Source organism: Idiotropiscis lumnitzeri, chromosome 1, assembly GCF_059441095.1.
Source record: "Idiotropiscis lumnitzeri isolate Australia: NSW breed Sydney's pygmy pipehorse chromosome 1, RoL_Ilum_1.0, whole genome shotgun sequence".
Taxonomy (NCBI): domain Eukaryota; kingdom Metazoa; phylum Chordata; class Actinopteri; order Syngnathiformes; family Syngnathidae; genus Idiotropiscis; species Idiotropiscis lumnitzeri.
The window spans coordinates 5,373,128-5,386,432 of record NC_142391.1 but is presented as its reverse complement, the minus strand read 5'-3'; the positions used below and the strand labels follow the sequence as shown (position 1 = coordinate 5,386,432).

General features: G+C 41.9%; 1 protein-coding gene across 6 annotated transcripts in view; it reads right to left on the bottom strand.

The window, feature by feature from the left end:
- The window catches only part of smoc1 (SPARC related modular calcium binding 1), a 32,759-nt gene that overhangs the window by 7,522 nt on the left and 11,932 nt on the right, over positions 1 to 13,305 (bottom strand). Inside the window, exons 6-14 of one of the 6 annotated variants that reach the window (XM_088312585.1) lie at positions 12,949 to 12,999; positions 12,260 to 12,307; positions 10,976 to 11,065; positions 9,742 to 9,822; positions 5,678 to 5,870; positions 5,041 to 5,123; positions 3,494 to 3,599; positions 2,149 to 2,393; positions 1,262 to 1,315 (exon numbers count right to left, since the gene is read on the bottom strand). In XM_088312585.1, coding sequence (XP_088168711.1) covers positions 1,262 to 1,315; positions 2,149 to 2,393; positions 3,494 to 3,599; positions 5,041 to 5,123; positions 5,678 to 5,870; positions 9,742 to 9,822; positions 10,976 to 11,065; positions 12,260 to 12,307; positions 12,949 to 12,999 — 951 coding nt within the window. The remainder of the gene's footprint in view (positions 1 to 1,261; positions 1,316 to 2,148; positions 2,394 to 3,493; positions 3,600 to 5,040; positions 5,124 to 5,677; positions 5,871 to 9,741; positions 9,823 to 10,975; positions 11,066 to 12,259; positions 12,308 to 12,948; positions 13,000 to 13,305) is intronic. The other 5 variants (XM_088312559.1, XM_088312568.1, XM_088312602.1 and 2 more) reach the window with 5 other exon arrangements.

The following is a 13,305-nucleotide window of genomic DNA, read 5'->3' as shown; positions in this document are numbered from 1 at the left end:
GTTTTTTTTCCGGGTGAGGACATTTCTGTTTGACTGCTTGAGGTCTGTAGGTGGGAATACTTACTGTAATAAAAAAAAAATGTACAGTTCAAAATGAGCTCGTGAAAATATACTGCACTGTGTTGTTTGCATACTTCATGTAGCGTTCACATCCGAGTTTGTTCAATGTCACGAATGTTTGCCAACTGTTTTGATTTTTTTTTTTTGTAATAATGATCATCTTGTGTGAATGGCAACCACTCGACTACGAGTTATCTTCAACTGAACTTCCTGACATCTAGTGGAAGAGTTTAAAGTGACATTTCCTGTCCCACACATGAAGTATGTTGACCAATTATTATTCTTATTTTTAATAGCCCTTTAAATTGATTGTTCTTGTTTCTTCGTAATTACCAGCATGGACTTTCGCGAATCAAGAAACTTCACGTACGAGCGAGTCATTTTATTTTACCGCATTCTAACAGCACAAGATTGGGAATCGTGGGCCGAGCCAACATCCTGTTGCGAAAGCATCCTCTGAAGCCAAATCTCCCGACTAAATAAAATGTGGTCATGTTCATCGAGGGGCCGAGGGAACCATATTCACAGCATGCCTGCTGACTTGGCAGAAGGCTATTTGGAGAAAATGGCCACCCTGGGACCACTCATCAAAATAGAAAAAAAAAAAAAAAAAGCTCTTTCCATGACTCGGAGATGTAGTGTTTGGCCACCACATGCTCTTAATAAGCCCGCTGAAATAAAACAGCGAGCCACCATTGCGACACCGAGTGCAAAGTCACGGTGACTTCAAAAGATGTGGGCCGTTTAGAATTATTTCGCCATGTCTCGACACAATGGGCTTCGCACGACACACAGCAACACGCGGTGTGTGCCATTGTGAAAACATTTGACGACAGAAGGCGCATACGTTGAAACGGAGGCCGGCGGAGTGATTTCAGAGTGCTAATAGCGATAGATCAACTCGCGGAGGTTTGAAGTTGCAAGAGTTGATTCTGGATTAACTTGCGATATAGACAAGCTGAGGAAATTGTCCATTTCCAAAGCAAAATGGCGTGAAGGCTGAATTTTTTTTTTAAAAGCTTGCAAGAGGTGCTACGCGGGTTAATTTTTGGGAGGCAAAAACGACGGCCATAATGAAGAATACGCTTGGTGTTTAAATTTCACCAAATGGCGTTTGGGATTAATGTGCGTATTAAATCGGGTTAAAACAAACTAGAAGCAGAGACACATTAGTAAAAGTAGTCGTATTAGTGGCTCTTACTGAACACATTTGTCCCTTGCCTTGTCCCGTAGCTGCTGCTTGCCGTTGAACCGCCTGCAAAATGAATGCGTGAACATTAGCATAATTGTTTTAGGGTAAACAAAGAATCACAATTTCACATTTTATCTGGCAACAAGCAAATTACTTTACATTCCTCTTTTTTTCCTTTGAGTGCCAAATCCTCGTCCAAGGTGGATGTTTACGCGACCAAACCATTTTTTTTCTGCCTATCCGTCTTTAAAACATTTCTCACAAAGCGCCGCAATGACAAACCTATTAAAAACTTTATGAGATGGTGAGCAGCTTGAGGAAGTTCGTAGTGAAACCTCTCAAGTCCAATATTAAAAATACTCAGTGGAAGGTAGGGCTGGGCAAGCATTTTTTTTTTTTCCACGGATAATGTGAAAATAAGTGCTTCCCATAAAAAAAAAAAATAATAATAATAATTTTTTTTTTTTAAATCCATTTTTTAAAAACACGAAGGAAAACATGAGAGTTTATAAATTCCAATTTTAAAAAACTTAACAATTTAACATCATGAAATGAGGCCGTCAACCTGCGTGGATCGAGGACTAACGAGACAAAACCACTGACGTTGCACTTAGCTGAAAAGAAAACCTCACGCTTTAATTTGGTTTATTTACTAAAAAGAAAAGACTATATTGATGCAGCACTTTTGTTCAAACAAACCCAAAAAAAAAAAATCTAAGAGTACTGTTGCACTTCATCCGTTTCCTTTAAAAAAAAAAAAAAAAAAAGAGAGAGAGAGAGAGAAACAAACTAATGATCATGTAAAAAAAAAAAAAAATAATAACAAATAAGACATGTCACTCAGTTCCTGAAAGGAAACAATCTACTGTTCTAGATTACGCCAACTCTTTTCTTACCGTCCATGCCGACTCCGAGGCAGCCCTTGAGCTCGTGCAGCGAGATGGCCTTGTCCTTGTTCAGGTCGCAGTAGTCGCTAAACTTGCGGCCGCACTTCTTGGGCTTCGCCTTCTTCTTCAGGTACCTCTTGAAGGGCTTCAGCTCCTTCTTGCCGACGTCCTGGCTGCCGTTGGCATCCAGCTGGGCGAAATACCAGTGCACCACCCGCTCCTCCAACGTGTGGCTGGGGTCCGGCTCCACCAACCTGCCGGCGGTCGGTGTGAAATGAATCGCAGAAATAAACTTTGCTGTCGTGATCTCCTTGGATACGGTTCTGATCATATGTGTGAAGGTGTGAAATGAGAACCAGGAGCGCGCTTCCTCGAAGTTCTTGTTTTTCAAGGGGAAAAAAAGCAAGATGACAGATCAGAAGAATGGGATTGCGTTCCTGGGGGACATTAGCCATGAAATATGCACGGTGCTCATAATAAATCAGACACAGTCAGGGGTACAAATACATTTTTTTTTTTTGTCGTGGTCCTCACAGGAGCAACGGCGATTGTTGTTTGGTGCTCATTTTTTTTTTTTCCTCGACTGACCCACCTCATGGTTGAACTTTAAGACTTGCGGCACATCTGCGCAAGGTTTAGCATTAATAAGTGTGCAAGTCGTTTTAATATAAGTGAATAATCTTTTTTTTTTTATCAGTTTTCACTTTTTAGTTCACAATTACGGCAACATAATGGCAGCTTATTAAAACAATACAATTGTTTAAAAAAAAAAGAAGAAAAAAACAATACAAAAAAATACATTAAATTCATAGTTATCACAATTGAGTGGCATGGCCTATTTGAAAAATTGTCTATACCTTTGATTTGCATTACGAGACCCTGTGATCAGCAAGCGAGTTTAGCACACTTCTCTAGGGCAGAGGTCCAGTGCCTAATTTTTTATTTATTTTTCTAAACCACGGGACATATTTTGACTGACCGCAGTAGAGAACAGAGATTTCTCCTGCTGCGTATTCGGCCACCGTGTATTCAACAAATGTAGTTTTTAGCGCCGGGGCCAAATTAGGACTCTATATTGACAGAAATACCTCACTTATCTTATTATTATATTTTATATTTTGTATGCACTTCAACCGTATTATATTTACAGCATAGACGATGAGCCGAACGCAACTAATCGACCGTATAATAAACTAAAAATGTGTTTCTGTATTTTATATACCTATGATTATTGTCTAACTCCTGTGAAGCACTTCAAGTGCTCTCCGTGAAAAGTGTTACTGTAAAAAACATGACTTGCAGTACTTATTGATGGAGCATGAAGTGTTTAGCGTTTGAGATTGTCGTTACCTACCTCCCGCCACCAGAGGGGGCTGGTGAGTTTATCGCTTGGACCATGTCTGTGGTCAGGGCGTCTAACAGGCTTGTTATGAATTCCACTTTTTTTCCCTCGGGGCAACCTGGAAACAAAACAGAGATTACTAATATTATCCTCCACGTCCAATTTGTTTCGTTATCCTGAGGTGAAGGCGACAGATCAGCTAGCGTGACAAAGAATGAAGACGTTGCGCAAAACTTCACACAGACAAATGGGGAAATTGGCATTATTTTTAATTGAGGAAAATGGACGCAAGTCACATGTGGAGGCGGCACAGACCCGTAAAACGATTTACGACGCGATTCACCATGATCATGTCCCATTCTTGTTGGAACACAAATTGGTCAATAGAAAATTTGATTCGATAAAATCACTCACTCGTCGCCAGCAGCACCGCAACACTGACGGCGGCTATCAAAAACAAGCCACATAAGGCACAGAACATATTTTACAATAGGAAAAACAAAAACAAGCAAAAAAAAAGAAACGGGTTACTTATCCCCTTTTTCTGTCATGTCACTAAACATGGCTGGCATGGGCAGATACTGTAAAGAAATATGCATTCATGGTAGTAAATGAATCATTTTCAGCTCGTGCTGGGTAATATATAACGCTACAGACAAGTGGTTAATATCAATCGAAATTGCAGTCAATATAATGGTGACCTCGCTATTCTATTCTGCGCGCTGTAGGCAGACGGCCAATTAGATTTGTGCCACAATGACAAGCAAGAAAGAGGAAATTTGGAGCACAATGCACATGATTTACTACGTTATTTTGAAAGGTATTTTACTACTCTTCGTAGTTGTTTTATTTAATGTTTATCATTATTCAAGTTGTTCATCGTATCTTGAATACGTAAATGAAAATCAATAATTACCGATTGACATCAAATACGAAATTTGTGATCTGACCAGCACTACAAAGCACAAATTAAAAAGATAATTATTTAATATTTAAATCTCTTTTTCATAGTTGTTTTAACCTCTTATTTAAGGTTACATTTATTTAAAAAAAAAAATAATAATAATAAATTCAGCTTTTTTTCCTCCTTGTCCTTATTTGGAAGAGTAAAAAATATTTCTCGATATCGACTGATATGAAATATAGTACTTATATCGTGATACACTACAAAAACATGGCACAGAATTATTTTCAGCCCAATTATGTGAAATTCCCGCCGCACACCCGGTGATCTCTCGCGGCAATTTTTATGAATAAGGTCGGAGGGTTGAGGCCGGAAGGCTACCCAGATGCGACCGGAGGGTGGAGGGGACTGACTGGCAAAAAAAGGGTCAAGTGCCCAGCTCTGGCCTGATGTTCCATTGCTACATGTTAGTTAGCCGTACTAACGAAATTTGGTTTTCTGCGCAAGGAATCTCTGCATAGGAGAGGAAAAAAGCATATTGTTGACAACGCAATGACATTCTCACTGTGAACGTGGCTCATTGGAACATCATCCAGAGGTTAACTTTGACTGCGGTAGGGAAAAGAAAAAAAAAAAAAAAAAGCAAAGGAAAAACCTGTCAGGTCTCGGCCCTGGAACAGATCTTCGGCGTCGGCGCTGCGAGAACGTGCGGCGCTGTCACATTCCGGCGTCTGGTACCTATTGAGACGAGATACACAAGACAGTAACAAAGCGGGAGCCGGATGAAAACGGAAGACGATGAAAAACCTGCCGCGCTTAAATCAATAACCTGGCTTCAGATACCGGGAGTCTGCTGGGCTCCCAACTTTTTATAGGCTCCCCAAAAATGTATGTAGCATGTGCAAACTTAACAAAAAAAAAAAAACTGTATGTGGTGGGAAGGAACAAAGGTATCAGAATTTAAAAAATGAAATGGAGCCCTTTCGAGTTCATGTATCCATATTTTATTGGAGTAAACATCGCAATTTCACCGATTTGAAGATTTTTTTTTTTTTTTTTTTTAGGAATCTATTTGCTGTTATGGGATCGAAAACTCACTTTTTAAAGTCTTACTTTGGCGCCACCTTGTGGCATCTTGGGCCCAAGGAACCATTTTGAAGTGAATTGAGCAGCTTCATTTTGACAAAAGTGGTACGCCATCTTGTGTCAACGTGGGCCAGGGAACTATGTTGTCTATTAAATCCATTGTTAAAAAAAAAAAAAAAAAAAAAAAAAAAGCGACGTTGACATACCTGGTGGAGGTTCCCGGAATGGGTCGTCCAGTGTCAACCAGCACGCACCAGCAGTAGCCGGTGGACTGGTGGCACTGGACGGCCTTGTACAGGCCGCCGGGCCCGCAGTCGGGGATGAAGACGGCCTCGCGGGGGTTCTGCCGGGCCTCGTCCAGGGCGCTCTGCCGCTCCTGGTCGCAAGAGGGAACTTTCTCTAGAAGCATGACGAACAAACTCAGTGCAAGCTCACAAAGTTTTCTGGAAATAGTAAATGAGTCATAGGGGGAACGTTGTCCCTGAAGCGTGTAAAGCTTGGCAAAATGATTCAACATCCAGTCAAGGGTGGCGCACGCCCTCCCCCAAAAAAAATAAATCAATAAAATAAAAATAAAAAATAGAGATGGAGTACTCCCTTTGCCTTTACACACACAACAATTAGTACCAAAAGAGACATTTTGTTGTGTACATAATTCAACAAAATAATCCGCCAGGTAAAAAAGCAAAACAAAACTATTTAAGACATTATTTTCACTCAACTAAATATGATCAAAACACGTACGGCTTGTTTGTTGGTTTATGTTCATAGAAACAGCGTTTGGCAAACAAAGCAAAGCAAATATATTCTCAAAAAAGACGTTGTGTTTAATCAGCCGAGCATGACATAATTATAAGAAAAGGATTTTACGGTACATGCCCGCATAGCTCGATTTGATCTCACAGAATAATTTCCCCAAACTTTGTAAGCCACGCCCCCTCTTTAAAGTCCCAACAGAGAACAAAATGAAAAAAAATCCATCCTGTGCTGTTTGCTGACATGACGTCGTACCACACCAAAAATGGGCCCGACGAGCTGAAGCCTGTCACGGTTTACGGAACACGACAGGACGAGGGACACCCAGGACTGGTCGCCAGCCATTTGCTGGGAACATATAAGACAAAATCATCACACTTTTCGTCAAACTATGAACAAAATCTTCCATTGACCTAACGTGCATATTTTGGAGGGAAGAATCCTGCGCTGGTGTTTTTTTCCCCCCAGACTGAATTTTGTCATGGTGAATGACACTATGCCAAACACGCTTCTAAAATACGATCATATTAGTGAGTTGGCCGCAGCGACATCTCGTCCCTGTCACGCTGTATTTACACTCGCATCCATTTGGGCCATTCCTCACTCTGAAGACGAGCATAACAACGTGCCGTGGCTCCTGGACCATTTCGGCCTGCGCAAACGCAAGCCGTGAGTCCCGAAGCTGCAACTGTTTAGTGCCTTTCCATTTCAAGATGGTGGCAATGTGGTGCTCGTGAGAAAATATGGAGCTGATTATTCTCACTGCGGCGCCGGTGGTCTCGGCACGCAATTAAAGGAGAATTAGGACAAACTTTTCTGCTTCGTTTCTTTGAAGACGTCATAATAGCGAGGTAGCTTCATGTTTTTTTTCTTCACCTTTTTCTTTTTTTTCCCCCCATCTGAGTCAGACGTCGGACCTTCAAAGCTTCATGTTTTTGGCATTGCGATGAAACCTTGTGTTCTTCATCAGAGCGCCTTTCCAGTCACGTCCAAAAGGTTGAAACAAACAAGAATGTGTTTTCGCCAAGGTTGAAAATAAAAGTGGCGTCAAAAATTTGTCTCGTGCCAAGTGAGACGGAGAAAAGGCAATCCAAAGTTCTTGAGAATCTTTAAGTGATGAGCTGCGATTACAAATAAAAAGTCCTGAAACGGAGACAGAACACCAAGACATCTTTATGATCATTCAGAATCATTTCCCGCTTTCCTTCCACTTTGATAATTGCCTCACAAAGTGTATGAAATCATACAAGTTTTATTCACAAACGATGCTGAAAGGGGCGCGTGTGAATTTTTTTCCCACTGTACTACAATAAAGTGTAATTGCACATCCACTCCACGAGGTGGCAGTGGCGCTCTACTTGCCCATTATGCGCAGCGAGTATTAACGCTACGGTGTAGGTTTATTTTGCAAAGAAAATGCTATTATTTATAGTCGTGGTGGGGGGGGGGGGGCGTAACAGAAAATAATTGAGAAGCACTGCCATACAACAACAAGTTTCAGTTTGACAGTCGCTAACTGTTCCATCGCTCGTTAGCGACAACCTGAAGGTAGCGTGAGCTTTGCGCTCATGCGTCTTCAAGTGTGCAAAGTGCTCAACGGTTACTTTGGACTTCCTATGAGTGTGGAGAGAACGGTATTTGCAGCTTATAACGTAGGCGGAGATGCGTTCAAAGTGCTGGTCCTGGCTGAAGTTTTTGTGTTTAATATGGTGACATTAGACTGGCGCCAAGAAAAAGGATTCCCTCAAGAAAATTGCTTTCACGCGTGTGAAAAAGGAAAAAGACGGAGCGTAATTCAATCTAGCGTTAGAATGATTTCTTTTCCTTATTTAATTTTTTTTTAATTGCATTACTTGTGTTTCTTCTCTTCCCTCGACATGAATAGAACAAGCCGACACCTGAAACCCACATAGTCACTTTAAGCGTGGAACAATTTTGCCGCTTCTTGATAAAGTAGACAAAAGATGACGTGCTGAGAACAGACCGGCTCCATTTTATGCATTTCACTCTTCCAGGCGCTGAGCCAAGTGAATTTTTAAACCCTGGTCCGTATCCTCATTCAGTCCTAACCTTTCCTCCTCCTCCGTCGTCTGATTCTCTTCATCCTCAAAGCTTCCTTGCCGGAGTTAACCCCCACCCAGCCCTCTCCTGTCCGCCCGCCTCGCCAATGGCTTTCAGCTGTGCCATAATCGCAATTAGAAATTCTCTCCAGTTGAATTAAAGGCAATGTCGCATGCTGGCCTAGATGCGCATTTATGTGATACAAACAAAATGGTTTGCTCGTAAAATGAAACCGTGTCTTGTTGCTTTTCGAGGGGCACCCTATTCACAACATTGTGGAACAAACACATGTCAGAGTATACTGGAATATAAACATGGATGCACGCGACGTTGTGGCGTGGCCACATGTCAGAATCTACACGAAAGTAAACATGGACTCCCACTATGTTGTAAAAGGACCAAGTCAGAATTGCCAAGAAAATAATCATGGCTTTGCACAACATTGTGGAGTGTTCACATCTACTAAAAACAAACATGGATGTTTGCAACTTTGTGGAGAGTCCACTGTCAGAGTCTACTGGAAAATCAACATAGATGTGCACAACATTGTGGAGCAGCTACATGTCAGAATCACCTGCAAAATACACATGGATGCACACAATATTGTGGAACGCTCACGCGAGTCTACTGGAACTAATAGCGATGTGTCCAAAACTGTGTACGCGTCACAGTCGACTGGAACATAAACATGGACGTGCGCGACATCGTGGAGCGACCACAAACGAGGCACACAACATTGTGGAGCGACCACAAACGAGGCACACAACATCGTGGAGCGACCACAAACGAGGCACACAACATTGTGGAGCGAACACAAACGAGGCACACAACATTGCGGAGCGACCACAAACGAGGCACACAACATCGTGGAGCGACCACAAACGAGGCACACAACATCGTGGAGCGACCACAAACGAGGCACACAACATCGTGGAGCGACCACAAACGAGGCACACAACATCGTGGAGCGACCACAAACGAGGCACACAACATCGTGGAGCGACCACAAACGAGGCACACAACATCGTGGAGCGACCACAAACGAGGCACACAACATCGTGGAGCGACCACAAACGAGGCACACAACATCGTGCAGCGACCACAAACGAGGCACACAACATCGTGGAGCGACCACAAACGAGGCACACAACATCGTGGAGCGACCACAAACGAGGCACACAACATCGTGGAGCGACCACAAACGAGGCACACAACATCGCGGAGCGACCACAAACGAGGCACACAACATCGTGGAGCGACCACAAACGAGGCACACAACATCGCGGAGCGACCACAAACGAGGCACACAACATCGTGGAGCGACCACAAACATTTACTAGAACATAAACATGGATGCGAACAATCAGAATCAACTGGAAAATACACATAGACGCTCACAACATTGTGGAGCGCCAACATCTACTAGAAATGATTTGCGTTTTCTCAGAATCACCTTGCTTCCGGGATGTGGAGCTGTTCTGTTTGTTCTCCTTGTAAACCAATTGCTTGATCCACAGCGTGGGGGCGGTTATCTCTGCAACGACAGACAGATGGATGTCACGTCAGCAACTTCACTCACGACGCACGCTAGCGACCATGTCAGTTTTATTATTACTATTATTCATGACAACTCCTCACGACTTTTACGGTGCATTCGGAAAGTATTCAGGGGGCTTGTTCAGTTACAGCAGGGGTGGGCAAACTTTTTGATTGGTGGGCCACAATGGGTTCTAAAATTTGACAGAAGGGGCCGGAGCAGGAGCAGATGGATGGAGAGTTTTGGTAACCTCACCTCATCGGAGAAAAAAAAATACATTTAATGAAAGCGAACAAAAGCATTACAACAATTTATATTTCTTTGAAAAACCACAGTATTTAGAAAATAAAACATTAACAGGGTTTATTCATTTAATTATTTTCAAGTTCGGCGGCCTGGATTAAAACGTTTAACGGGCCGCATGTGGCCCCCGGGCCGTAGTTTGCCCACGCCTGAGTTACAGCCTTGTTCCTTGTTCTTGTTTTTTTTTTTTTTTTTTTTTGGGTGGGGGAGTGTAAAGCTTCAAAATTGTACGCACAACACCATATAATAAAAAATGCACTGTACTACAATAAAAAAAAACAACATTTGGCTACAACAATGTTTTGCAACCAACGACGGCACATGTGGCTTCATCGTTCTTTTGTGGCGCTCTGACTACAAAATAAATAAGGAGTTTCTGATTTCAATTAGAATTTCTCACAGAAGACAACTTACAATCGTGTGTGGGAAATAAAAGTGACGCTCTGCTGCCCTAATCTGCTTGACCCTGTATGCTGAGGTTCGAGTGAAAGCCTGCTCAATTATGTATATTAATTGGCAATTATTGTTTTGCAAATAAATAGTTTACATTATTGTTTATTTTTTTTTTTTACAGAATTTGTGGATAATTTAAAGTTTGTTCTTAATTTCACGAATATGAGGAGGACTCAAATAGTTATAGATTATTTTATTTAAAAGAAACACTTTTTATTGTTCATTAATGCAACACTATTTTTTTACACATAAAGGGATTTTTTTTTTTTTTTTTTAAATAATATATCCAGTGTTCTCCGTGAAACGTCCGTAACACTTGCCTCAAATATTCCTTTCAAACGCGAGACCCCTGAGACAAGTGTTTGTGGAAATTGCGAAACCTGAGGCCCCTTACCATCGCCTTCAGCGGGGACGAGGGTCTCTATGGTGGGCGTCGGCTTGGAGCCGTCGTCTGGATTGAGGGTGAGAAAGAAACGGAAAGAGACTACCATTATTGAGGTTAATACAATCTACTCTCCACAAGTGTTGAATGGTTGGGATTTGCACATGGCCCGGCCAACGTGGACACAAAAACTTACACACAATCACCCACACTCAGAACAAAGCATGACCACCCACATGTTGTACAGGTCCCTCACACTCACACACGTAATTAAAACAGCTCTCACACCAACATCAAACAGCCTCACGTTAACACAATCCCTTTTTTTTTTTTTTTTTGATAAGACCAAGCACACACGCACACGCACACACTTAAATCAGACAACCCCCACATCCCCCATCAAGGGGCAGAACATGTCAGTAAAGACCACCCACTCTAAATAGAAGTGTGCGATATCTAAAGTGTGATGGTTGAAAAATTATGAAATTGTGTTTTGTTTTTTTGTTTTTTCTTATACGTGACTTTTTGTCCCTTAGAAAATACGAATACCCCCCCCCTCCTAAAAAAAAAAAATGCTTTAACCAAACAAAATATTTATGTGGGTCAGGGAAAAAGAGGCGCAAAATCATGAAAGGTGTGAGGATAAAGGAAGAGGGTGCACATCAAAATGAAATGCGTTACTTCAGGACTGTCGTTTGTCCAAAATGAATTCCAATAAATTGTAGATAGTGCTATGTCAAATTCGCAAAATTAAGGATCCCGCATGGAGTGTGCGCTTAAAAAAAATAAATAAATAATAATAATAATTTGTTTTGACTTTTTCTTTTGATGAGGTGCGCAAGAATAAAGGTATCATTAACAATAAATTGAACGTATCTTTATTTGTGGCAACGATATCTTTTTTGGGAGGCTCAACAGATTAAATCTGAAATATGAGCTAAAAAAAAAAAAAAAAAAAAAAAATCAAGGTCGTGAAATGAATGTGACTGGGTGCGTCTTACGTAACGTTGAACGCCCCCCCCCCGGAAAATACTCACCCACGTGCAGCTTTGGAGCATCTGGAACATTCCTTTAGGAAGCAATTCAGTCAAAAGCAAAGCACAGACAACCTGCATCGGCTTTAGTTAAAAAAATCCAATTTTTTTTTTTTTTTTAAGAAAAATGTATCAACACACTGACACGCTGCTTACGGCGCTTATCTCAGAGCAGTGGACTGACGCTGACTGATCACTTTCTTTTGGTGGTTTGACTACACCTGAAGATAACGAAAGGCAACATTTCCCGAGCTCAACTCACCTTTTCGACCGGAGTTTGCCGGCCCGGGCGGTCTGTCGGTCACGGACCCTGCGGAGCGAAAACACAAACGTGGACAAAGTAGAAAACGGCAGCAACAACCAGCACGTTCCGGCAAATAATCCCGACTATTTGGAGCCCTTTCGGGGTCATGATGGGTTGATCCGAGCTCAAACGGGCAAACGAAACAACCTGAATGGTTGCAAGAATATTCTGCGACAACTGTGCAATAAAGTTTTAGGATGGGAATATAACGCAGATTTTTCGGCACGGTACATACAGTGGAGCCCTCGATTTAAAAGGCTAATTGGAGAAAACGGCAACACACCACTGTAAAAATTTGAGTTTTCGTTAAAAGTCAATGGAAAGAACACCAGTGAAGCTCATTACATCATTAAATATCTATTTACCGTTTTATTTGATCGTACATCTGGAACGTCATAAACCGAGGGCCCTTCTGTATGTATCAAAGTGTGATCTTTAGCTTTTTCCAAACTTTGTAGTTTTGTCCGATTGCCAGGAAAACCCAAAATTGCGATGCATTGAAAATCAAATCCAGATTTAGTGGTCCTCGTCATGCAGGTGGCGACATGCTTCGTGGATGCAAAGAGCAGGATAAAAAGAAGAAAAAAGGGCAAAAAAAAAAACGACAAACGAGGGGCAGTCGCAATTTGGATCGGAAGATGTACTACCTGTCAATGCGCTCGTCCCGGCGTGAGTTCCCAAAAACTCATGGAAGTTTCCTGCAAATGTATACGGCACATGATTGATGCCTGTCACAAGACGTGCATGTCGGTGAGTGTCTTTCGCTGGCTGGAGCAAAATACGAAGAAGAACGGTCGCCGCTAAAGTCTCGTCTCCACAGTACCAGATTTCCCTATATGGGACAACAATCTGCCATATTCTTCAAGAAACATGCAGAAGACACTCCCCCCGAAATGGATGAAAAGACAAGAAGACAACCATTCAACAGAGCCGTTACCCATTTTATGTCAACTACTGGGTTTGTCCTACATGGGACAACAATCTCCGGTATTCTTCTTGGAACA